This window comes from Sphaeramia orbicularis, chromosome 9 (genome assembly GCF_902148855.1).
Source record: "Sphaeramia orbicularis chromosome 9, fSphaOr1.1, whole genome shotgun sequence".
In the NCBI taxonomy this organism is placed as follows: Eukaryota; Metazoa; Chordata; class Actinopteri; order Kurtiformes; family Apogonidae; genus Sphaeramia; species Sphaeramia orbicularis.
In genome coordinates this window covers 18,476,149-18,502,335 of record NC_043965.1, presented here as the reverse complement: position 1 = coordinate 18,502,335, position 26,187 = coordinate 18,476,149, and the positions used below count along the sequence as shown (strand labels likewise).

The 26,187-nt window shown below is 43.0% G+C and overlaps 2 protein-coding genes across 5 annotated transcripts in view; one reads left to right on the top strand and one right to left on the bottom strand.

Annotated features, from left to right (window-relative positions):
• Positions 1-494: 494 nt before the first annotated feature.
• On the bottom strand, positions 495-21,602 carry LOC115425321 (methyltransferase-like protein 27). 4 transcript variants are annotated; one of them, XM_030142783.1, is made up of 7 exons: positions 14,419-15,163; positions 6,759-6,894; positions 5,374-5,500; positions 5,131-5,259; positions 1,529-1,664; positions 1,068-1,160; positions 495-914 (listed from the first exon to the last, which is right to left on the bottom strand). In XM_030142783.1, exons 3-7 carry the CDS (start codon positions 5,488-5,490, stop codon positions 664-666), a joined length of 726 nt encoding a protein of 241 aa, XP_029998643.1. In that variant the 5' UTR covers positions 5,491-5,500; positions 6,759-6,894; positions 14,419-15,163; the 3' UTR covers positions 495-663. The 4 variants fall into 4 exon arrangements, with proteins under 4 accessions (XP_029998643.1, XP_029998641.1, XP_029998642.1 ...); XM_030142781.1 differs by lacking the exons at positions 6,759-6,894; positions 14,419-15,163 and adding an exon at positions 21,544-21,602; XM_030142782.1 differs by lacking the exon at positions 14,419-15,163 and having other exon boundaries at positions 6,759-6,996.
• The window catches only part of lifra (LIF receptor subunit alpha a), a 25,116-nt gene continuing 19,208 nt past the window's right edge, over positions 20,280-26,187 (top strand). Inside the window, exon 1 of the mRNA XM_030142779.1 lies at positions 20,280-20,422. The gene's annotated coding sequence lies outside the window, so the exon portion shown is untranslated. The remainder of the gene's footprint in view (positions 20,423-26,187) is intronic.

Genomic DNA, 26,187 nt, shown 5'->3' with positions numbered 1-26,187 from the left:
TTTCTTAACAACCTGAGATGGGTTGAGCTATTGTCACGCTTGAATGAACGTGTCTGCATTCATAAGACTTGTTTTTCTCATTGCTCAGCAATGAACTGCTCAACTTAAGGAACTGTGGTCAGTTAAGGAGTGGTCATGCTCTTTATATAAAGGCAAGCTGAAAAGCACGAAAATCATTTGCAATAGCTCAGCAATGCCTAGACTGATACGTGACCAAAGATGCCATGCTATGGGGCTCCTGGATCTCTGCTCGGCAGGTGGCACGCTGTTTTGGATGCAATGTGTCCACCATAGTCAGGATGCAACAGAGGCATGAAGAAACTGGCTCAACTGCAGACAGACCTCGCCCTGGATGAGCACGTGTGACCACGCCACAGCAGGATCGCTACATTGAGCTGCAGCACCTCCGGGACCACTGTGACTTTTGGTCTTGGGGGTCCTTGAGTTTCTTTCTTTATCCTTATTTTTTGTCCATAAATTTAGATGTGATTTTTTTATTTTTACTGTATAGAAATAGCCTATGATTAATTCCAAAGAGCTTATGGAATAAAAATCCTCATTGATTTAAAAAAATATAACAATCTTCAAGTGTTGCATTTTCATTGGCACTGAGTATATTAATGACATGAGCATGAGGGCCCACAAAGATAATTTCTACACAGACTACATGGATGCACTGATAGATGTCCTGTACAGGTAAACAGTTCCGCTGATGTACTGTTTCTCCTGAATACCCTCCTCATCTCCATCATACACCAGATGTGGGTCTTCCATGTATCTGTCGGTGAGTTTGGTTCCCACCAGACTCCACAGCCCCTCCTCCTCCATCATGTGCAGCTCTTTCTGCAGATCCTCTTTGTATTTAGCTGCTGGTGCTCCTGTGTGGTCACCTCTTGCCATGCACACCAGACCTCCTGACAACAACAAAATGCCTTTCAAAGACAGATGTAAAACTGGACTTGAAACTAAGAGGTACAAAAAAAACAGGTGAAGTACAAATATGTTAGAGTTGTAATGTACATGTTTGTGTACATGTACTTAAGTAGTTTCCATCGCTAGTTGGTTACCTGGTTTGGCAGCGTTGCACAGCTCCCTGATAACACTGACTGGTACAAATCCTGCATCCAGAGCACCAGTGATGATCACCACATCAAACGCACCTGAAACCACAACAGACGCTATCAAACAAATGGTAGAGTCTATCACATAAATGAAACCAAATAAAACATCCAACAAATGCCATAAAACACAAACAAAGCCTGGTAGAAGACACCTGTAAACTGATGTTTAGAGTAAAAGACACAGAGTGGTAAAAAAAAAAATAAATAGAAGAATTAAATTTGTTTCTAATACACAGCTTTTTATAACACAGACCACAAGAAAAAACAGGGTAATTGGGGGTTTCACTGTGGTTGTTTTCTGTCTGAGTTAAGATCATCTATAAATCCATCTGAAAATGAAGATGAGTTAAGATGGTACGATCAATTAGACCCAGTACAGAGGTACGTGAGGTGTGAAGGGGACTTACTGGTCTCTACAGGCAATGGTTCAGTTCCCAGTAAGGCCAGTTTGAGGTCCTGATACAGACCAGTTTTAGCGGCAAGCTCCAGCATCCCTTTGCTGCCGTCCACTCCTACAAAATGTCTGTACCCCAGTCCTTTCATCTGAAAACACAAACACAGCCACCATGACAATGAATGATTTCCTCTGGAGTTTGTGAACTGCTCCTTGTCGTTTGAGGAGTGTTTGGCTCCTGATGAAGTACAGGTTCTCTGTGAATTGAAAATATTTGTCTTAACTTTGTATTAATAATTGTCCTGGTACATTCTCTGTTGTCATCTAACTGCCATGTGTTGAAACAATTTGTCTCTTCATCCATCCATCCGTTATCTTAAGCTTTATCCAGGGCCGGGTCGTGGGGGTAACAGTCTAAGCAGGGATGCCCAGACTTCCCTCTCCCCAGACACCTCCTCCAGCTCTTCTGGGGGGACCCTGAGGCGTTCCCAGGCCAGCCAAGAAACATAGTCTCTCCAACGTATCCTGGGTCTTCCCCGAGGTCTCCTCCTGGTGGGACATGCCCGGAACACCTCCCCAGGGAGGCGTCCTGGAGGCATCCGAAACAGATGCCAGAGCCACCTCAGCTGGCCCCTCTTGACGCGGAGGAGCAGCGGCTCTACTCTGAGCTCCTCCCTGGTGACTGAGCTCCTCACCCTATCCCTAAGGGTGTGCCCAGCCACCCAACGGAGGAAACGCATTTCATTTCATTTCACTTGTATCCAGGATCTTGTCCTTTCGGTCATGACCCAAAGCTCATGACCATAGGTGAGGGTAGGAACGTAGATTGACCGGTAAATCGAAAGCTTTGGCTCTCGGCTCAGCTCCTTCTTCACCACAACCGACCGGTACAGCGACCACATCACTGCAGATGCTGCACCGATCCATCTGTCAATGTCTCGCTCCATCCTTCCCTCACTCATGAACAAGACCCCAAGATACTTGAACTCCTCCACTTGGGGTAAAGACTCCCCACCGACCTGGAGAGGGCAAACCACCTTTTTCTGGTCGAGAACCATGGCCTTGGATTTGAAGGTGCTGATCCTCATCCCGCTCGCTTCACATTCGGCTGCAAACTGTCCCAGGGCACGCTGAAGGTCCAGGTTCAATGAGGCCAACAGGACAACGTCATCTGCAAAAAGCAGAGATGAAATCCTGTGGTCCCCGAACCGGACCCCCTCCGGCCCCTGGCTGCACCTAGAAATTCTGTCCATAAAAATTATGAACAGAACCGGTGACAAAGGACAGCCCTGCCGGAGTCCAACATGCACCTGGAACAGGTCTGACTTACTGCCAGCAATGCGAACCAGGCTCCTGCTTCGGTCATACAAGGACCAGACTGCCCTTAGCATAGGGCCCCTGACCCCATACTCCCATTAGCACCCCCCACAGGATACCACAAGGTACACAGTTGAACGCCTTCTCCAGATCCACAAAACACATGTGGACTGGTTGAGCGAACTCCCATGAACCCTCGAGCACCCAATGGAGAGTATAGAGCTGGTCCAGTGTTCCGCGACCGTGACGAAAACCGCATTGTTCCTCCTGGATCCGAGGTTCGACTATCGGTCGGATCCTCCTCTCCAGTACCCTGGAATAGACTTTCCCCGGGAGGCTGAGGAGTGTGATCCCCCTATAGTTGGAGCACATCCTCCGGTCCCTCTTCTTAAAAAGGGGGACCACCACCCCGGTCTGCCAATCCAGAGGTACTGTCCCTGTCTGCCACGCAATGTTACAGAGACGTGTCAACCAAGACAGTCCCTGCACATCCAGAGACTTAAGGTACTCAGGGAAAATCTCATCCACCCTCGGTGCCCTGCCACTGAGGAGCTTGCCAACCACCTCGATGACTTCAGCTTGGGTGATGGACGAGTCCACCTCTGAGACCTCAGCCTCTGTTTCCTCCATGGAAGACGTGACCGTGGGATTGAGGAGATCCTCGAAGTATTCCTTCCACTGTCCGACAACATCCCCAGTTGAGGTCAGCAGCTCCCCACTTCCACTATAAACAGTGTTAGGGTCAGGGTTACCCTAACCCTAGCACTGCTTTCCCCTCCTGAGGTGCCGGATGGTTTGCCAGAATTTCCTCGAGGCCAACCGATAGTCCACCTCCATGGCCTCCCCAAACTTCACCCAGACCCAAGTTTTTGCCTCCACAACCGCTCGGGCTGCTGCACACCTGGCCTGCCGGTACCCATCAGCTGCCTTGGGAGTCCAACGGGCCAACAAGGCTCGATAAGACTCCTTCTTCAGCTTGATGGCATCCCTTACTTTCGGGGTCCATCACCGGGTTTGGGGATTGCCGCCACGACAGGCACCAGAGACCTTGCGACCACAGCTCCGAGCAGCCACTTCAACAATGGAGGTGGAGAACATGGTCCACTCAGACTCAATGTCCCCAGCCTCCCCTGGAATCTGGGAGAAGCTCTCCCGGAGGTGGGAGATGAAGACCACACTGACATCAGGCTCTGCCAGACGTTCCCAACAGACCCTCACAACACTTTTGGGCCTGCCGAGTTGGTCCGGTTTCCTCCTTCGCCAGCAGATCCAACTCACCACCAGGTGGTGATCGGTTGACAGCTCTGCCCCTCTCTTCACCCGAGTGTCCAAAACACGTGGTCGGAGGTCTGATGATACGACAATGAAGTCGATCGTCGACCTCCGGCCTAGGGTGTCCTGGTGCCACGTGCACTTATGGACATCCCTGTGTTCGAACATGATGTTTGTTATGGACAAACTGTGACGAGCACAGAAGTCCAATAACAAAACACCACTCGGGTTCAGATCAGGGAGGCCGTTCTTCCCTATCACCCCCCTTCAGGTCTCACTGTCGTTGCCCATGTGGGCATTGAAGTCGCCCAGGAGAACAATGGAGTCCCCAGTCCAAGCACCATCCAGCACCCCTCCCAGGGACTTCAAGAAGGCCGGGTACTCTGCATTGCTGTTCGGCCCGTAGGCCGAGACAACAGTGAGGCACCTGTCCCCGACCCGAAAGCGTAGGGACACGACCCTCTCATTCACCGGGGTGAACTCCAACACATGGCGGCTGAGCTGAGGGGCTATGAGCAAGCCCACACCAGCCCGCAGCCTCTCACCGCGGGCAACGCCAGAGAAGTGGAGAGTCCAGCCTCTTTCGAGGGGTTGAGTTCCAGAGCCCAAGCTGTGTGTGGAGGTGAGCCCGACTATATCTAGACCGTATCTCTCAACCTCCCTCACAAGCTCCGGCTCCTTCCCTCCCAGCGAGGTGACATTCCATGTCCCAAGAGCTAGACTCTGCGTCCGGGGATCGGGTTGTCGGGCTTCCTGCCGTCGACTGCCACCCAATCCACAATGCACCCGGCCCCTATGATTCCCTCGGTGAGTGGTGAGTCCACCAGAGGGATCCTTCGGGCTGGGCCCAACCGGACCCTGTGAGCATAGGTCCGACCACCAGGGGCTCGCATTTGAGCCCTAACCCCGGGCCTGGCTCCAGGGTGGGGCTTGTCTCTTCATTCTCTTGAATTTTGCTCAGTTTGATCAGATATTAGATGTGTTTTCCTCTGTTGGTGCAGAGTCCCTAAAACATGTAACTCTGACCAGTTTAGCAATGTATCCAGTTCCACAGGCCACATCTAGAACCCGGGTCTCCTCAGGACTCCCAATGAAGTGTTCGGATAGGAAGTCTACTGCCAGGTGTGGTGATTGGAAGCTCATGAGTCTGTGATCCTGAAAGAGTAATATATATATATATTTCAGCTGCAGTCACTCTGACTCTTGAAATGGATGTTTTTTTTTTTCATTCTGTTTTGAGCTGTTAGCTGCAAGTCTAAACAAACTCACCTCTTCATAGTTTTCTGCCCATGTGGTGTAGTAGTCGACCATCACTTTAGGGTTTGTTGCTTTGGAAGACTGAAAGGCGTTTCGGGCTTCACGAACCGTTCTTTTTCTGACAGACATGATAAAGTGACTGGACATCCAGCACAGGTGAGACACAGAGGAGGACAGGTGAAGGAAACATCCCATGTCAGTTTAGTGTTTAATTGTTTATGTTTCAAAGCCCATTTAAAAACAATCACTTCTGTAGGGGAAGGCTATGTGTTAATATAATATGATCATTACCGGTGCCAGTAGAAATGACACCCAATTGTCTAACTATGCTAAAATGATGACAGACATCATAATTTCCTTTGGACAGTTGAATCTGACCAGTGATGACATGTATAGCGTCACATCATTTTTTAACTACTGGCTCTGTAAGTAATGTCCAACAATTTATGCAGGCTTAATCCTCTGGAAGGTCAAAAGAGGGCTGATGCTGATCCTAATACCTCCACACCTGTTCCTTTTGTGTGCTCAGCTTATCAATATTTGTATTCAATATAGTGAAATAAAATTGTTATCACTTGCCAATGTCCATTGTAGAAACAAACACAGATTTGGGTACAGGAAACATCTTATGACATCATTGACATATGATTCAGCTACAGTCGTATCTCACCGTACAGCATACAGATCATCTGGTATTGATAAATGTGGTGGGTGAAAAACACTTATCATTCTTAGTCACATGGTCCTCACAGCTGCATCTTAGCATCAGTCATTACTTTTTTGTTCTACATTGAATCCTCTCTTAGCATCACCAGTACTGCCCTCTCCTGTCTCAGGTCATATCTCACAAATCTTCAAAAGTGTATTATCATTAACTGCACCTCCTCCACTGTTCCCCTCTCCACAGCTGCTTCTCAGGATTTGGTACTTGGTCCCCTCCAATTCATTTTTTGTTTACTTCCCCTTGGTAACATTATACACAACTATGTACTCAATTTCCAATTGCGGTGCCAATGACATCAAGATATACATCTCCACAAAATGTATCTCTTTTGCAACCTACTCCTCTCTGACACACTGCCTCAGTGATATTAAATATGGGATGCACACCAACTTTCTTAAACTTCAAAGTGGACCTGAAACACTAGGCATTAAATGCGATATCTAATGTAGGTTCAATGTAATATTACGATCATGTTATACTTCAGTAACTCCTACTTGTACATATCTTGTAAATACTTGTAACTAGCAAAGATAAACCCACTGAGTGACATTATCAGCTCGCTAGTTTCAAGGTGGCTGCGTCCTGCTGATGACAAAGTGATAATCTAATTTTTTGATAAAGCCAAGTGAATAACAAGTTTAATTGTTGGGCACAAGCAGTGAACTGGACTCACGATGAAGCTGATAACTCCAGGGGCAGTGTTTTCCACTCAAGTGGAGCCCACCACTCAGGTTTGAAGTACTGTTTTGCTCAGGTTTGGTACCAGGGGTGGAGGATCCACCAGGTGTGTGTGCATTGTGTGTCTTGTTCTACACAGTAAAAAACAGAGTGTCAATTTAACTTTTAGAGGGTTGAAATTAACTCTGTTTCAGATAACATTTGGTCCCACTCAAAATTAGACTAAAATTTACTCTATGGCCAGTGTTCAATTTTCAGAGTTAATTCTACTTAATTCAGTGTCAAAATTAACAATGAAATGTGTAAAAATATTTAACAGTGGTGTTTTCACACTGTTTAGTGTAATACAATTACACTTTATAGAGCTATTTTTACTTCAGATTTGGTTTAAAAATGACTCTATAATGTTTTTACATTTATTTCTCTGCAATGTTATTTTCTTTATCGGTTTATACCCTCTGTCAATTATCCAAAAACACAGAATTGCAAGGATCCCCACAGTGGGGATCGTGAAGGGTGTATGTTTGTTACATATTTGTCATATATTCTATGACATACTTCTCCTCTTTAAGACCTAAGTCTTTCCATTTCTATTTCAGTTGCTTCTGTATTCCAATCAAGTAAGGCATTATTCTGCCAACAAGTTTGACAAATGGTGTCAAATTAATAAAAAATAAATAAATAAAAAGGCCAATAAACATTGTAAAACAGACATATTAACCTAAATACACATTAACACAAAACCCCGCTTGAACCCCTGCACATAAAATAGAACACAATGAGTAAAATGTCCAGTACCCACAATGCAATGCGGCAGACTGGCACTAATCATCACTCTGCAGAGTTGAATTCCTAACTGCATCTGTGCAGAACTTTACACTGACCTTTAACTCTACTGTTAGAGCTGGTTCACTCTCCATAGAGCTATAAATACTGTCTAGACTGACTGTGAAATATTGACGCTGCATTTTTTTTTACTGTGTATGCATATGGTTATTTAGAAATCAAATAATACCTGTAATATAAGTATAATGATATTAATTAATAATATTAATAATAATAGTGATGGTTATCGTCTAAAAAGTTGAAAAACCTGTTTTATTGTTTAAAGGAGGAAGATCACCGCACCCCTCCTCTCAGAGTATGGGACTTTACGCAACTTTAAGAGCACAACTCCAAACACTCTGAAATATTGAAGAACTCTTTAATCCAGAAGGAACACAAAAAAGCAGAACACTAAACTCAAAAAGCACACTCTCAAAAAATAATATCACTAGAAACCTATACATGGACGACACGGCTGGATTGATTGCAGGAAAGATCAAGACGAACTGGCACAAGGACAAGGAGGCAGACAATGGAGGATCATTGGAGCACAGGTATTGCACATGTTACACCACTCAAAGACCAAGGTGTAGAATGAGCTCTTTATTACCTCCAAAATCACGCTAACCTCAGCTTACAGAGCACCACGTTGTCCATTTCAAGCATACATGAATTGTTCCCTTTTTCTTTCACTTTCGTTCACTTATTGGACAAACACTTCCATGGGCTAAACTGCCACCTTTTGGTATAAGCATGTAATGGCATAATGAACTTAAACCATTGTTTTAACAATTATAAATATAACAAATAAATTATTAACAGTGTTAACAGTTTTATGTTTTTTTCCAGTTACCTTATCCAAGTGCCACAATCCTCCCCTGCTAAATAAATGTCCCAAACATTAGCTAACACATCATAACATGAACAGGGTTAAGGTTCTACTGATATTCAAAACATACTTTATGACAGACTCATAAAATGGGTATGACTGAAAACAAAAAGCAAATGTTTTAAAGTGCATGTTCACTTCCACAGTATCTTACTAACTGAACACCATGTGATATAATCACTTCTTACTCATAACGTAGGCAACCATTAAGCTTTTAACCATACTGTATATAGTTGTTGAATCAATAGCATTGCATTCCATCACTCTTTGAAAAATGTTACTATCACTTCATTAACTACTCTGGAGACTTTACACATAGACAATAATCTTATAAAGACATATCTTAACCAGAAGTCTCTTCAACCCATTTTTGTCATTCCACAATCTGAGTTTAGCCGTATATTCTACTTCAAAGTCACAAATCATGGTTTAACCAGGTAAGTATCATTCATCATCACAATATCTTATGTACAGGGATGCACCGATCCGATACCAGTATCAGGCATCGGCTCCGATACTCAGTGTGTGTACTCGTATTCGTACTCAAAAAAGATATTCGATACAAATGCACCAATACCACTTACGGCTGTGTGACATTCACAGTTCAGTGCAGCAGGTACGCGGCGGTGGAATAATGTGTGGGGAGTGTGAGGAGTATGGAAACTTTTCAAAATAAATGACAGTGATAAAAGTAACGCTGACTGCAAGTAATGTTAAAGACACAGACAGATACGGACAGCGCGTTCTGTCTGTCCTCTGCATACATTCCATCCGTTTTCCAGGTGCTGGCAGATGCGTACCCAGACAGCAGGAACCGTGGAGGTAAGAGGATCTGTTCAAAGAGTGACTGAGTTAGAGAAAAACTATAGAACAGATTTATGACAACTACCCAGGGCTGAGCCGGGGGTACAGAGCGGTGCGGACCATGCCGCCAGCGGAAGTGAAAAGAGACCTTATCGCTCAATTATCTTTTCCCTACCTGCTGAAGCTAAGCTTTTACACCTTACCAGCGAAAACGCTGCAATATTATTATAACAGTAGTGTTGCTTCTGTCATCTCCATGTTTATTACTCACTTTCTTCTTCTTCTCACAAAACTTTACTCTTCTTCGTTGTATTTGTTCAGTATGGTTAATTAAGACGGTTAATTAATTACGCCCCCTGGTGGATTAATTGAGAAACGCTCATTCCAACACATTAAAAAAACGACAATAAAACACATTTACAGAAGGAACTAAGAACTGGAACGGGATTATTATGTACTGGTATCGGTATTCGGTATCAGCAAGTACTCAAACGTAAGTACTCGTACTCAGTCTGGAAAAAAGTGGTATCGGTGCATCCCTACTTATGTACATAATCAGTTCAATGATATCCCACAGGTACTAAGGTTGGATAGAAAGGCATTTGTGGAGATATCCAAGGCATACTGTATTGTCCATAAATGGGAGTCACTGTACTCACATACAGTAGACTGGCTGAGAGTCCAATTCCCCTTGGAACAGGCTGACCTAGAGCATCATAAGTTAGTGTCTCTTGTGGGTGTCTCTCTCTCTCTGAGACCTCCTCAACACAGGATCAGGCATATGGGTCTCTGGACCACTGGGCTGGTCTGGAGAGGGAACAATCTGTGTGGATTTAGGAATGTCCATTTCAGTAACATCCTGGTCTGGTACATTGTCCATCCTAAACTCCTCAGCATCTGCCTGGAGCTCCTAATCGTCCATAATCTGTTCCTGAGCATCGGCAGGATGCTCTGACTGACACGTTTTTTTCCCAGGAGGTGTTACAGCTCCTTGTCTTGGTTGCTGATGGTGACGCCTTACTTCCTGAGTCCAGTAAAGTTCCTCCTCATCTGAGCTTTCTGTATCCTCCGATCTGTTGCTCAGATGTGTGTCCTTTGATCTGTGTTTTGGCTTAGTGCTGTTTGGTTCAGTCCTGGAACGCTGAGGAAGAGGCAGAGCGTTACATGGCTTCTGTATGTTGCGATGAAGAATCCTGCCTCGTCCTGCGCCCCATTCAGGCTTGACTTCATAAACAGGGCTATTGTCTCCTTTCTGAGAGACCACAACATGAACCTGATTTTCCCAATATGAGCGCAGCATACCATGTCAGAGCCTCCTCGCTCTGACATGTTCCTTACCAGAACCCTGTCACCAGGTGTGAGTACAGCACTTTGCCTCTTTTGGTCATAATGTGTCTTTCCTCTGGCGACAGTCTTTTTGATGTTTTTGGATGCCATGACATACACTTCTTTCATTTGTTGTTGCCATTTTTGAGCATAATCCTCATGTGATTTACATTGTTCTGCCTCATTTAGTCCAAATACTAAGTCTATTGAAAGATGTGGATGTCTACCAAAGAGTAAGTAAAAGGGTGAATATCTAGTTGCGTCACTAATTGTACAGTCATAAGCGTGAACAACTTTGTTTACAGCCACTCCAATTTCCTTTCTTTTCCTAAGCCAGGGTCCGCAGCATTCAAAGCAAGGTACGATTAAACCTTTCGACTGGGTTCCCCTGTGGGTGGTAGGGCGTAGTTTTTGAATTGTCAACACCTGTGTATTTCTGCAGTTGTTTGAATAAATGGTTCTCAAATTCTCTGCCCTGACTGTGGTGTATTTTACCAGGGAATCCGAATTTTAAAGCAAAATCATTGAAAATCTTATCTGCTGCAGTTTTGCAAGATTTGTTATGAGTGGGGTATGCTTGGGCAAACTTTGTGAAGTTGTCTATGATCACCAAAACATGCTCATACCCTCACCTGCTTTTTTCAAGGTGAAAATAGTCTACTGAAACCATTTCAAACAGTGCTGTAGCAGGTACATGGCACACAGGGGCTCTACTTTGAACTGTAGGCTTATTCTGAATGTTACATTTGCACACCTGGGTAATGAAAAACTCAATATCTTTCTGCATACCAGGCCAGTAAAACCTGTTTCTAGCTAAGTTCATTACACGGTCTACCCCTAAGTGACCCATTTCAGAATGAAGGTACTTGTATACGAGTTCTTTGTTTTGGTCTGGAAGAACAATTTGGTTGTATGTTGCTGTTTTGCGAGTTAAAAGTCCTTCATCAGATACATAAAGCCTTTTCCACTCATGTAGTAACTGTTTTAGCCTAGCAGAGTCTTTGTGTGTTGATCTTTTGTCTAATTTATTTCCTGATTGCTTTACGCTGAGTACATGAGCTATTGCAGGGTACTGCAACTGAGCTTGCAACAGTTCTTGTTTAGTGACTTTTATGTTTGGGTAGTTGTCAGCACATGTGGACTGCAAGCTATAGCAGAGATCCAGTCCACGTCCTGTGACTTTTGTGTCTCTACAGCGTTAAGTACTGCACTTAAAACTTCAGGTGAACATTGTTCAGTGCACTTGTTCATGTACGTCTCCATACTGGCAGGTGTTCAGGACAAAAAGTCAGCATCAATATTGCTTTTTGTCCCTAAGACCTTCAAGGCTTTCCTCCATACTACGCTGAAAAGCTGAGGGTGCGTTTGTGAGACCAAATGGAATCCTGTTGCATTCGTACAACCCCCAAGGAGTCATAAAAGCTGTGTATTCCTTTGAGTCCTCACTGATTTCACCTTGATGGTAGGCTTTTCCTTGGTCTAACACACTAAACCACATGATGCCCCCAAGAATCTCCTGGATGCGTGGTATAGGGTGCTTGTCTGCAATTGTCTTTTTGTTTTGGCCCCTATAATCAATGCAAAGTCTTAAGCTTCCATCACATTTCCTTACACACACCATTGGAGATGGGAGATTCATAAGGTGATGTTGATTTGCAGATGAAACCTTTGTTCAACAAGTCTTGGATTTGAGTCTTAACCTCATCATAAAGAGCACGAGGGACTGCGTTGTAGGCTTTCGCAACTGGAATTTCATCAGTCAGTTTAATGTCCATTTTAAGGTTTTTGATGCAGCCTACTTCTTTGTGCCTTGCAAATGCACCTGATTCCTCTCTAAGCATTTCTTTGACAACAGCTTGTTGTTCAATGGTAAGGTGATCCCAGTTTTTACCAGGTAAGTTTGATGGAGGCTCAAAGTTTTCAGCTACAACAGAGCTAACCTGACTTTGTTCAAGGTCCACTGCGTAGCAGTAAGTTATTTTTTGTATGCTACCTGTAAGAGTCTTTGCTGGCAACACACTGTCATGCTGTGTAGTGTTTCTGAGATAGATTTTAGCTTTTCGAGCAGAGCATGATATGTTTAACAGTTGGCAGTCAAACTTTATTCCCTCATCTAATGAAAGATTTTCATCTAGCTCAAACAACATTTCAGTCTTCACTCTTAGGTCTGTTTTGATAGGACAGCTAATGCAGTGTATTTGTCCATGTGAAACTACAGTAGCAGTGCATCCTGTTCTCACTGTGTAGAAAACATTTTCATTTGTAGTAATCTGAATAAGGTTTAATAGTGCTACTGCTTTTCCACTTCCTACTTTTAGTGAACTTCTGAGTAAGGCCACTCTCTCACTAGACTGAGTAGGACTTTGTCTAATTAGTTCTTCAATAGCATTAAACCCTATTATTGGTTTCTGCATGATACCACGACACACTAAGATTGGAACTAGAACCTCATCAGAGCCTGTAGTTTTGCTCTTTGGATCACAGAGGCTAAAGTTTACTTCAACCCATCCCTGAAATGGGATCTTGGAGCCATTTACAGCTCTTAGGTCAAATAGTTCATTTTTGTTTAGTAAATCACTGATGAGATTCTTTTTTACATCTGGTAAGTTTGCTAATTTCCAAACTTCACTCATTATTGAAACTTGCGCTCCATAAAGCCTGAGTTTAACGCACATTCATCTTGCACCAAACTAAACACTTTTTGCCTACCAACTGTGCTACTCTTCTGCGTTTTGCATTAAGGCTACAGATGTCAGGTAGTTTGTCTTTAGGTTTAGTGTTAGTCGATAAGAATACAGTTGGATCTACATGCTGGGACTTGGCTGGGGTGTAGGGTTTAGGGTTTTTGTCATTTTGGGAATTTGATTTAGGAGCTGTGGTGCGTCCCTTGGTCACAGCTTCGTCCAGTTTCCCCGTTTCTGGTTTCCCCCTATTCTACATCCTTTTGCCCAGTGAGAGTCACTACCACATTTGAGGCAGTGGTTACACTCTTTGTTTTCTTGTTGGCAAGCAACGCATCGGCTTTTTGGTCCTTTAGCTGTATTTATGTAAGTTTTGGTTGGCTTGTCACTATCAGTCTTTCTGTCACGATGAACTGTGTGTACAAGTGAAGCTACTTGACCAGTAAGTTCCCTAATTACTGTATTGCTTTCCTCTATTTTAGAGTACAATGAATTGTCTTTGGCTGGTTTGCTAGATCTAGCATGAGGCTGACTTATGCAGGGGTCATTTAGAGTTTCACTCTGTTCAACAACATTTAGTCCTGCTTTAAGAGTTGATCTGATTTAGTTTTGAGCTCTTTCACTTTCATTGTATTGTGCAATCTGCATTTTCTGCAACAGAAGCTCAGCACTACTCTTTTCACCTTGCAGGTACATTCTCATTTCTGCCCTGACATTATCATTTATTAGTCCTGTCATAATTGACTGGAAACACTGACTTTGCACAAACTCTCTGTTGTACTTAAGGCTACACTGGGTACGCTCAGATGCAAAAAGGAGTTTCTGACGTAAATCAAGTACTCTAATCAGAAACTCAAGGGGTGTTTCATTTGGTCCTTGTGCAGCTTTGGCCAGTTGTTGGTACAGTACAGTTGCATCCTTTTCCACATAATGGGCTCTTAGTATTTGTCTTAAGTTGGTTAGAGTGAGATCCGTTTTACCCTCTGAGTACCTCCTTAATTTCAGTCCAGGGCTAATAACATGTATTACGACTTCCACTATTTCACTTTCGGGATAGCCCTTCCTTAAGCCACTTTCAACCTGATGTTCAAGGCTACTGAAGCTTAGAGTGTCTTTGGATGTTGACTCACCTACATGTCCACTAATTCCTGAGTCTCTTCTGAATCTGGTTTGAGAAGCATTGCAACAGCTGTTGCTTGTGGATTCTCTCCCTCTGCTGCACTGAGTCCCACCATCCTGCGTCGTCCCCTGGTCCACCTGAAGATCCAGCGGTGACTGCAGCGGTGCCTGATCCTATGCCGGTGCCGCCGGCTGCTCCGGACGCGTCGTCTCCACGGTTGGCCCTTTCGTATATGGTTGTTATGCTCTTGATCTCATCTATGCATACGCCTTGTAATATTTTAGAATCCATCTCATCTACGCATGTGCATTGCATATCTGTCCGAATATATCACAATGGCGGCTAGTATGAAGCGGAAGAAATGAACAGGCAGGAATATATTCATGCAAACAATAGCGCTAAATGCACATTCATTGTATTCTTTCACATTATAACTTTTATCAATTAAAATATTTTGAAGCAAACAATAATACAGCCTGTCATATAAGCATTCTGCGCAAGTTGGGGACGGGGCAGTTGTCAGTCAGGGAATTCCCTGGGCTCTCCCAAGTCAATCTGGATCTGTAACTCTGCAGAAATCACATACATTCCACAGAAAGGGTAAGGTCATTTCTGGCTTACTCTGACCACATTTTAATTAACGTAAATAGGGATGCACCGATACCAATACCAGTATCGGCTCTGATACTCAGTGTGTGTACTTGTACTCATAAAAGATATCCGATACAAATGCACCGATACCACTTACGGCTGTTTGACATTCACAGTTCAGTGCAGCAGGTCCGCAGCGGTGGAATAATGTTTGGGGAGTGTGGAGATTTTTCAAAATAAATGATGGTGATAAAAGTAACGCTGACTGCAAGTAACGTTAAAGACACAGACAGATACGGACGCAGCGTTCTGTCTATCCTCTGCGTACATTCCATCCGTTTTATCAGGTGCTGGTGGATACGTATCCAGACAGAGAATACCAGCGGGAGTACGGAGCGGTGCAGACCGCTGTCAGCTGAAGTGAAAATGAAACTTATCACTCATTTCTCTTTTCTCTACCTGCTGAGGCTAAGCTTTTAAACCTTACTAGCGAAAACACTGCAATATTAGTATCACATTAGTGTTGCCTCTGTCGTCTCCATGTTTATTACTGACTTTCTTCTTCTTCTCAAAAAACTTTACTCTTCGTCATGGTATTTGTCCAGTATGGTTAATTCATAGCGGCGCCCCCGGTGGATTAATTGAGAAACGCTCATTCCAACACATTAACTGTAAGTAGCAGCACTTTTTTCCAGTCAGACTAATGATAACGACAATAAAGCACATTAACAAAAGGAACTAAGAACTGGAATGGGATTATTAAGTACTCGTATCAGTACTTGGTATCGGCAAGTACTCAAATGTAAGTACTCGTACTCGGTCTGGAAAAAGTGGTATCAGTGCATCCCTAAAAGTAAATGACCTGTTTCACCAATCCCATGCTAACCGCCATTCTGACATATTCTGACAGCTATGCAATGCACATGCGCAAATGAGACGGATTCTGACAGATTACAATGCGCATGCGTAGATGAGATCTGGAACATAACGACTGTGTACGAAAGGGCCAACCGCGTCCTCTCCTCTTCCCCCTCGTCCATGGGCGAAGATTAGCAATGCTGCTCCCGCCACGGCTACCAATGGCGATGACCGCGCCTTTTTAAGCTTATCCAGTGTATCCTTTAACTCCAAAAGCACAGACATGTCTTCATCTTCCCTTTGCAAAAACTCACCACGTTCACAAAACTTTATTATATGCTTAACGAGAGCACGGCGAGTTTTGTTTTTAATGTCCTCATTGTCTTTACCGGTAATTTTACACAATTCACATTCTCTGGAGTTCAGAGAGTCCAAACAATTTTTGTTCTATGTCCAACAAAAAATCTTCACGGTGCTCTGACATGCTTTCTGTTAGCTTTTTACTACTTGAAAAATGACTAAAAACATACGGCTGTGTAGCATTAGCTTGACTTTTGCTATTAGCTTAGCATTAACCTCTTACTCTCGCACACTTCTTTACCGTCTTGTTGGGCTGTTTCAGTCTCTCAGGAGGCAATCCAAAAATCTCGGTGGGACCTCCAAAATGTTACACCACTCAAAGACCAAGAACGAGTTCTTTATTACCTCCAAAATCGCGCTAACCTCAGTTTACAGAGCACCACGCTGTCCATGTGAAGCATACGTGAATTGTTTGCTCTTTCTTCCCCTTTCGTTCACTTATTTGACAAACACTTCCGTGGGCTATACTGCCACCTTTTGGTATAAGCGTGTAATGGCATAATTAACTTAAATTTTTTTTAACAATAATAAATATAACAAATAAATTATTAATGACAGTGTGAACAGTTTTATGTTTTTTTTTTTCCAATTACCTTATCCAAGTACCACAATCCTCCCCTGCTAAATAAATGTCCCAAACGTTAGCTAACACATCATAACATGAACAGGGTTAAGGTTCTACTGGTACTCAAAACATACTTTATGACAGTCTCAGACCTCTGTCAGCACAGAGTTCTGATTATTACAACTAAAAACTACCTGTCAGGCCAGAAATATGGGTGTAGTCATGGACTCAGGCCCCAACTTTCAAAACAACATTAAGACCATTACAAAGACTTACTACCACCTGAAGAATATCTATAGGATTAAAAGACTTATGTCTCAGCAGGACCTGGAAAATGTGGTTCATGCATTTATCTTCAGTTGTTTAGATTAGGCTGCTGTAACTGTCTTTACAGGTCTGAATAAAAATTCCCTCAAACAACTGCAACTGATCCAAAGTGCTGCTGCTCCAGTCCTCACTAGAACCAAAAAGGTTGATCACATCACACCAATTCTGAAATCTTTACACTGACTTCCTGTCTCTCGGTGGATACACATTAGTTAGTTTATAAAGCTCTAAATGGTTTGGGGCACAAATCTATCAGTGACCTCCTTTTACCTAATGGACCTTCCAGACCACTCAGGTCCTCTGGCACAGGTTTGCTCTCTGTCCCCAGAGTCTGAACCAAACAGGGAGAAGCAGCTTTTAGTTTTTATGCTCCACACATCTGGAACAAATGAACAGAAAACTGCAGGTCTGCTGAAACGCTAGGTTCTTTTAAATCAAAGTTAAAGACTCATTTGTTTACAGCCGCCTTTGATTAGAGTATTTTTTTTAGTTCTAATACCTGCACTGCAACTCACAATTTTAACTTGATTGATTTAACATTAAATTCTTAATTTTAGTCAAGACTGTTTTTAGCTGTTGTTTTAACTGTCTCCTATTCCTGTTTTAATTTCCTTCTTTATTTTTTATCTTTTCTGCACTCTCCTCTTGTTTAATGTTTTATTCTCCATGATATTAATGTAATTGCATGCCTTTGTAAAGCACTTTGAATTGCCTTGTGTATAAATGGTGCTATATAAATACATTTGGCTTGCCTAAATTATTTTTCATAAAAAGGCCATGAGATAAAAGTGACTCTTAGAGTAGTATTAGTGGAGGAAAGGTTGCCATTTCATCAGCAAACTTAATTTATTTTATCCATGTCCAGTGACAAAAAGCAATAGCAGTGCTTCTAAATGGCTAAAGGAATGGTGAGTTACTCTTCCAGTTTCTCATGGTGCTGAAAACAAATGCGAAGGCTGACTTGAGGGTGGAAACGCATGATAAACTAGTGTCAGAGTGAAAAAATGTGACAATATGATAAAAAAAATAGAAGCAAGAAAGTTAAAGGTGAAGTTTTCCTTTGGAATTGTGTTCTCATAGGAAGGTGTGCAATATAGGTCAATTCTACCATTTGACTAACTTGATTTATGATTTAAAACATATATATTTGTTCTATATGGCTGGAATTCTGGAATACTGACAGCTATTGAGAGACTGGCAGAAAAAAGTCTAAACTCTGATTCCCTTACTATTTTTAATCTGCAGCCTCATGAAGAAACAAATTACTTTCTGCTCACTTTTGGAGCAATCCAGGTATGAGTCAGGTTTGACCGTCTGGTGATGCAAATGCAGTGTTAACCTCTCCTCTCTTGGTATTTGAATGAATCTTGAGAAAATAAAAAACAACCTGTCTGATCAGAAGCCCCTCCCTTTTACAGAAGAGGATTAGACCCACTGGAAAAAAAAAAAAAAATTGAGGTCCAATCTATTGTTTAGAAAATTATTATTCTGAGAGAAAAGTCAGAATTTTGAGATTAAAGCCAGAATTCTGAGAAAAAAGTCAGAATCCTGAGATTAAAGTCAGAATTTTTACACTTTGTGAAAATTCACTGTGTGAAAATTCTGAGAAAAAAAAGTCAGATTTCTGAGATTACAGTTTTGTTCAATGTTTGTCCTAGGTGTTTTCAGAATCAGAATCAACTTAATTGGCCAAGTATGTGAACACATACAAGGAATTTGGCTTCGGTTTTTTGTGCTCACAACGTATAATTCCAACATAAACCCAGACATACTTAAACATAGACCTAATAAAAACAAACGTTCAGCTAGAGACAAGGACAACAATGGGCTGAGAGATTTTTGAGATTTATTTGCCAAAAGAAAGCTTTTTTTCTGACTTTTTTCTCAGGATAATAATAAAAAAAATATATTGGACCTTATTTCTTTTTTTTTTTTTTTACTTTTCCCAGAGGCCCTAATCCTCTTCTGTACCCTTCTTTCATCTTGTACATTTGAAGTAAACGATACACACTTCAGTACCTACTTTTAACAGCTACAATTTAAAACCGACAGTTGACAGTGTTGTTTACAGTAAAAACCTAAGATCCAGGGGTGTTGTGTACAATTAATGCGTATGCATTAAAATGTCACATATGCTATATTACACGCACACATTGTGTGAAAAGTATCTAGGACGATGTAAGGGCTGGTTGAAATTGAAAGAATTATATTTTGAATAGTATAAAAGGCAGAATTAAGAAAAATGTAGGCAATACTGCCAAGGTGAACTTTTTGGTGTTTGAACCATCATCATGACCATCATTTTTTTTTTTTCAACTTTGTTGAAAATATATATGTATACAAAACATAGAAATAAATATTCTATTCTATTCTATTCTATTCTATTCTATTCTATTCTATTCTATTCTATATTTATAAATAAATTAACATAATGCAAAGCCTTACAGACACATAGAAGAAAAGACAAATAATATAATAAAAAAACTTGAAATATAGAGATCTAAAGAAAAAAAAAAATTACAGCAGCGAGTAAATTCATTCTATTTTAAAGAATTGTTTACAAATTTTCAGCGTGCTTGTGCATTTTTTTGTCAGAGATAAATTCTAGCCATTGAATGTATTTATTGAATATATTTTTTTCGAATTCTATCATAACGACTTTAAATTTGGGGGTGTTTTGGCATATTTACTTTTTTTAGGTGAAATTTTCCAAATAAAATGATCACAAATTAACAATAAATTCAAGATTTCATATGCCATGTTCAAAATATGCAAGTAAGATGTTATAACTATATTTTCATTACATTTAGATGTAAGAAGGTTTTCACTTTTAGACCAAAAGTCAGGAGAATGCACACAAAGAAAGAATAAATGTAAAGTGTTTTCAGGATTAGAATTACAAAAGTTACATATTTCATCCATGTCAGAAAATCTACATAACATAGCGCTGGAGGATTATATGTTATTCAAGATCTTGAGATGTTTGATCTAAATTTTGTTCGTAATACTGAATATATATGGTAATGTCCATGCTTTTGCTGTCGTGACCATCGTGACCAGAGTGACTCAATGGAAGATGACGACGCCCTCTCCCACGAAGCCCATTGGTCAGTGTAAACGTCAATCAAAGACACGACCCGCCCTCTTCCAGTAATCTCATCCCACTGGATTCATTACGGGGTATAGTCGAAGTACACGGGACGGGGCAGGGACTTCAACACAACGAGTCGTCAAGAATAATAAACCTCTCTCGGGATATAAAGGTTAAACATCACTGAAGCCGAGGATAAGCATTATCTTGCTTCAGACAGAGGTAATTTTGGTGTATTTTCTGGATTCCGTTGTTATCCAGTAGCGATAAGTCGTAGCTAACCGAGCAATGTTGTTCCAAACATCAGTGGCCTGTCTGTCTGTCTGTCTGCACGTTGAAGAGCAGCTGCTGTTATTGTGTGGGAAAATTAAAACTACAGTCAGCTCAGTCAGGTATTTTAGAGTGGTTAAAAAATTGCTAAAATGTCAATGATATTTGTTAAGTGTTATTACAATAGTCTGTGATGGGATGTGTAGTGGTATCCATCATGCTGCCCCTGATGCTAATGCTAATCAGGCAAACCGTCCCGTGTGATGATGCAGTGTTTGAGATGTGTGCTGTTTTCTATTTTTTATTTTCGGTAAACCCATGATTTGATATAAAAATAGCTGCATTATCTGGACATTTTAAAGAAACAACAATGATGACTCACAGCTTGTTATTAATAATTTAGTGTGCTGGCACCTTAACCTGTCTTCGCAGGGGAGTGATATTTGTCCTTCGCAATTTGTTTTGTTCACAGAAATGAAAGTGCTGTCAACTATTCTGTCAACAGATTTTAGTTGCTGTTATTGCCTAGTCCAGTCTAGGTTGCTAGTTTTTGGCTGCACTTTGTTCATTTTTCTATCATGTTCTGAGTAAATGTAAGTGCTACACAATATTATCCTCATGCACAGGGAAGAGGACCTGTTTCCTCTGAAAATGAAGATACTTTTTGTGTAGATAAATAATTAAATAGAGAGGTTGGTAAAAAACTGATCAAGTGGATTATTCTGTCCTAGCGATGTGTCCCAACAATGCATAGACAGATAGCGAACGGTTGAATGATTGACAGAGCACAGTTGTTGCAATTAAGATGCTTTACTGATGAACTCTTCCACTCATATCCGTAAAACTAAAAGAAATACAAGATAAAACATAATCACAAAGGCGTTCCAGGTGTGCACGTTACTGGCACGCTAGCATAACACAACTGGTAGCTGATGTTGATTTCTGACACAAACATACAGTACAGCATTCTACTCAAAAGTATTTCTCTCTTAGTTAACAGTGTCAACAGAATATCAGTCATAACAGTTAGACCGAAAAGTACAAATATTCAAACAGAAAATAAAACAACTTACGGGCATATCTACTCCGAGGTTCAGCGCACGCACAGCACAGCATTCAGATGAAATCGAAACTTAACATTCCACTGACTAGGGGCGGTGACGTTGAACTAAACTTACAATGCAACACCTATATAACCACTAGATGGCGCTTATACACCACAAATGAAATTTAAAGCTGGACTAAATAAAGAATTGAAAACACAAAAATTAAATTAGTCATGACACTCCCCGCCTGGTATAATTTCTATTATACCACTATTTGTTTCATTACAGTCGGCAGTAATGCCTATCAGTTATTTTCTTTGGGGAAAAGCACAACAACTTCACTAATGGGCCTAAGATACTCTTTCACAATCCCATGTTTGGAGGTCTTTACCATGACTTTACGAACTCTGTTGTCACTGCTTGGAATGGCCTTTGTAATAAGTCCGACTGGCCACTCACTGCGTTTCACCTGACAGTCTTTAAGCAGTACAACATCCCCTTCTTGGAGGTTGGCTCTTGTTTCAGTCCATTTCTTTCTAGGCTGGAGAGTCTGCAGGTATTCCTGCTTCCACTTTTTCCAGAAAGCGTCTGCCAGACTCTGAACCTGCCGCCACTGACTTTTGTGTAGATGGTCGATTTTGAAGTCCCCTGGAGGAGCAGGTGCGACGCTTGCTTTCTGAGTCAGTAACATTGCAGGTGAAAGAACATGAGGCGTTTCTGCATCTGTGGCGATGGGGGTTAATGGTCGGGAGTTCATGATTGCCATGACTTCAGCCATTAATGTGGTCAGCACCTCATGGGTGAGTCTCGTGGAACTGTTGGTCAACAGGAGTCCATCGAGGATGCGCCTTGCGACTCCAATCATTCTCTCCCACACTCCCCCCATGTGGGATGAGTGTGGTGCATTGAATGACCAGGTACAGCCTCGATCATGTAGGAAGTTTCTGATCTCTGGATCTTCTGTGTTTATTTGCAGCTCCCTGCAGGCGCCGATAAAATTCGTGCCTCTGTCAGATCGGAGATGTTGAACTGGCCCTCTGATGGCCAGGAAGCGCCGAAGGGCATTGATAAAGCTTGAAGTCGACATTGACTCAATCACCTCCAGGTGAACAGCTCTGGAAGACAAGCAGCTGAAGAGCACAGCCCATCTTTTATTCTCGGCACTGCCGCCTCTCGTCCGACGTGTTACTACACTCCATGGGCCAAAGATGTCGAGACCTGTGTGTGTGAATGGGGGATCCACAGACACTCTATCCGCCGGCAGGTCTGACATTTTCTGGTTTTCCAGCTTGCCCCTCAGTCTTCTGCACATGACACATTTATGTATGACACTAGAGATGAGCCTTTTGCCTCCAACAATCCACAGGCCTGCTGTGCGTATTGCCCCTGCAGTGAAATGGCGTCCTTGATGAGCCACTTGGCCATGATAATGTCCCACAATCAGTTTTGCTAGGTGATGTTTGGGTGGTATGACCAAAGGGTGTTTCTCTTGGTCAGGCAGGTCTGCCATGTGTACCCGGCCACCTACTCTCAACAGTCCCTCGCTGTCGATGAAGGGGTCGAGTTTCTTGAGTGAGCTGTGGTGCGACACCTTGCCATCTCGTGTCAAGCTCTTAAACTCCTCCATATAAGCGTCCTGCTGTGCTGCTTTAATGATTGTACACTTTGCTTGTGAAAGTTCTGAGGTGCGAGGTTTTGTGCAGCGGTGCCATTTGCTACAGGTGTCTGTACGCGTAGCCTGAGAGAAAGACCTTGCAATGTGAATCAGTATTGTGACAGCTCTCACGAGTGAATTCCAGCTTGAAAAGCGTTGAAATCTGTGTGTGCCAAGAGACTGAAGTGTGACCTTTGTTGAAAGTGTGGTTACCTGAGGCCTGATCTCAACATCCAGATCTGGGTTTATGAGTTGGAAACACTCTGCGTCGTCTTCCACGACATCTGGCTGTTGAAGAAAGATAGGCCCGGAAAACCAGTTGGTGAGGTGCAGCTGAGATGGTGGCATAGGTCGAGTGGCATGGTCAGCTGGGTTTTGGTCAGTTCGTACATAATGCCACTGATCTGGGGAGGTGGATTTGCGAATGCGTGCAACTCTGTTGGCCACATACATGTGAAACCTCCTTGTCGTGTTGTGGATGTAGCCGAGTACCACACGGCTGTCTGTGTAAAACTGGACATGCAGGTCAGCATCCATTTCTTCTTTTATGAGCTCCATGAGCTCAACTGCAAGCACTGCGGCACATAACTCCAAGCGTGGGACAGTGTGAGCAGGAAATGGAGCTAGCTTAGATTTGCTCATCACAAACCCCACATGATGTTGTCCTTCTGAATCTTTGACCCGCACATATGCCACAGCAGCTATGGCCAGAACGGACGCATCGGAGAAGACACACAGCTCTCTGCTAACAGCTTGAGAGAATGACACTGAGACATATGGTCTTGGAATGTGTAGATGTTCGAGGTCTACAAGAGATGTAGTCCATGTTTCCCACTGAACCTTTTTGTCTGCTGGGAGAGGCTCATCCCAGTCCTGTTGTACGCATGAGAGTTCTCTCACAAGAGCCTTGCCCTGCATGGTGACCGGGGAGACAAACCCCAAGGGATCGTACAGGCTGTTGACCGTTGAGAGTGTTCCTCTTCGTGTGAATGGCTTCACCTCTCTTGACACTCTGAATGTGAAGTAGTCCATTTTCAGATTCCAGCTCACGCCCAGACTGCGCTGGAGAGGCAGAGGGTCTGTGCTCAGATCTAAGTCCTTGAACTCTTTTGCTCGTTCCTCTGATGGAAAGGCTTCTATGACTGTAGCACTGTTAGAGGCCACTTTATGGAGTTTCAGGTTTGCGGCTGCCAACATCTTTTGCGTCCTTTTCAGCAGGTCAATCGCTGTCTTTTCATTGGGAACTGAAGTTATCCCATCGTCGACGTAGAAATTGCGAAGTACAAACTCTTTGGCATCGGTGCCATATTCTGCTTCACCCAGTTCTGCTGTGCGCTGTAGGCCGTATATGGCGACAGCAGGTGATGGACTGTTGCCAAAGACGTGCACAGTCATTCTGTACTCAGTGATTTCTTCTCCGGGGCAGTTTTCTTTGTGCCACAAGAAGCGAAGATAATTGCGGTGGTCTTGTTTCACCTTGAAGCTGTAAAACATTTGCTCGATGTCCGCCGTAATGGCTATTTTCTCTTTGCGGAAACGCATCAGCACACCTATTAAGGTGTTGTTGAGGTCTGGCCCTTGTAGCAGGACATCATTGAGAGAGGTGTTATGATACTGCGCGCTTGAATCAAACACCACTCTGATTTGGTCAGGCTTTTGAGGGTGGTAAACACCAAATATTGGCAAATACCAGCACTCTGCACCTGGCTGTACAGGTGGAGCGAGTTCCGCTTGGCGGGTTTCAATTACCTTTTGCATGAAGTCAAAGAAATGTTCCTTCATACCTGGTTTCTTTGAGAAGGTGCGTTGCAACGAAGACAGCCTCTGCATTGCTTGTTCTCTGTTGTTCGGAAGCTGATGTCTAGGTGAACGAAATGGCAGTGGCGCCACCCAGTGGTTGTCTTCATCAAGGAACACTTCTTTGTTCATCATGTCTATGAAGACGTTGTCTTCGATTGAGGGTGCAATTTTTTCATCATCAGCGTGTCTCGAGAAGACGTCTCCGAGGCGACTTGGAACTGAACTGAGGCTGTTTGAAGGCCTAGAGTAGTGTGGCACATCAGGCACATACTGGAGGGGGCAAGACGTCATCCGCTCCTTGACTTGAACATTCCGTATGCAAGGCATGAAGAATGAAGCCCTGCCGTTATTGAGTATGTTTGTCTTGTAGACTTTGACCTCGCTCGGTTGGTGGGCTCTGTCGAGGCAGATTTCTCCAACGACGACCCAGCCCAAGTCTAAGCGTTGTGCATATGGAGTGTTGTGAGGCCCATTGTGCTGTTCACGTACCTTATGCACGCACAAGACATCTCTCCCCAGGAGTAAAAGGATCTGAGCGTTCGGATCTGGAGGTGGAATCTTGCCAGCCACCGGAGCAAGGTGGGGGAAGTGTTGAATTATGTCTGGTGTTGGAATTTCCGCTTTGTCATCAGGAATGGTGTTACATTCTATAAGGACAGGGAGTGGTACTGTAGTTTTTCCATCAAGTGCCTCCACTACGAAGTTGTTCGCCTTCCTCCCCGCCGTCTCAACCGTGCCTGAACACGTCTTCAGAGTGTATGGAGAGGGGTTACTTTCAATGCCGAACAGATCAAAGAACTGTGACTTAGCCAACGACCGATTGCTTTGTTCGTCTAGTACTGCATAGACATGTTGCATTCGTTCACGCTGGTTGGAGGGGTAGACTCTTACCAGGCATATCTTCGAGCATGACCTAGGCTGGAGACAGTTGGTACATATCTCTGTGCATTTAGAGCTCACGCTCGGAGGATCATCTGTCTGCTCTGGCTCACTTTTGGTCTCTTGAGTGGACCAAGGGGCAGGCCCAGGGTGTAAAGCAGTCACATGCTTCTCACTGTCACATTCTTTGCATTTCACAGATAACTTGCAGTCCTTAGCAATATGTTTGGTAGAAGCACAACATCTGTAACAGATGGAATTTTCTTTGAGATAGGTTTTCCGGTCATCTAGGTGTTTGCTTCGAAAAGTTCGACACTTAGAGAGGGGGTGGGGTTTGT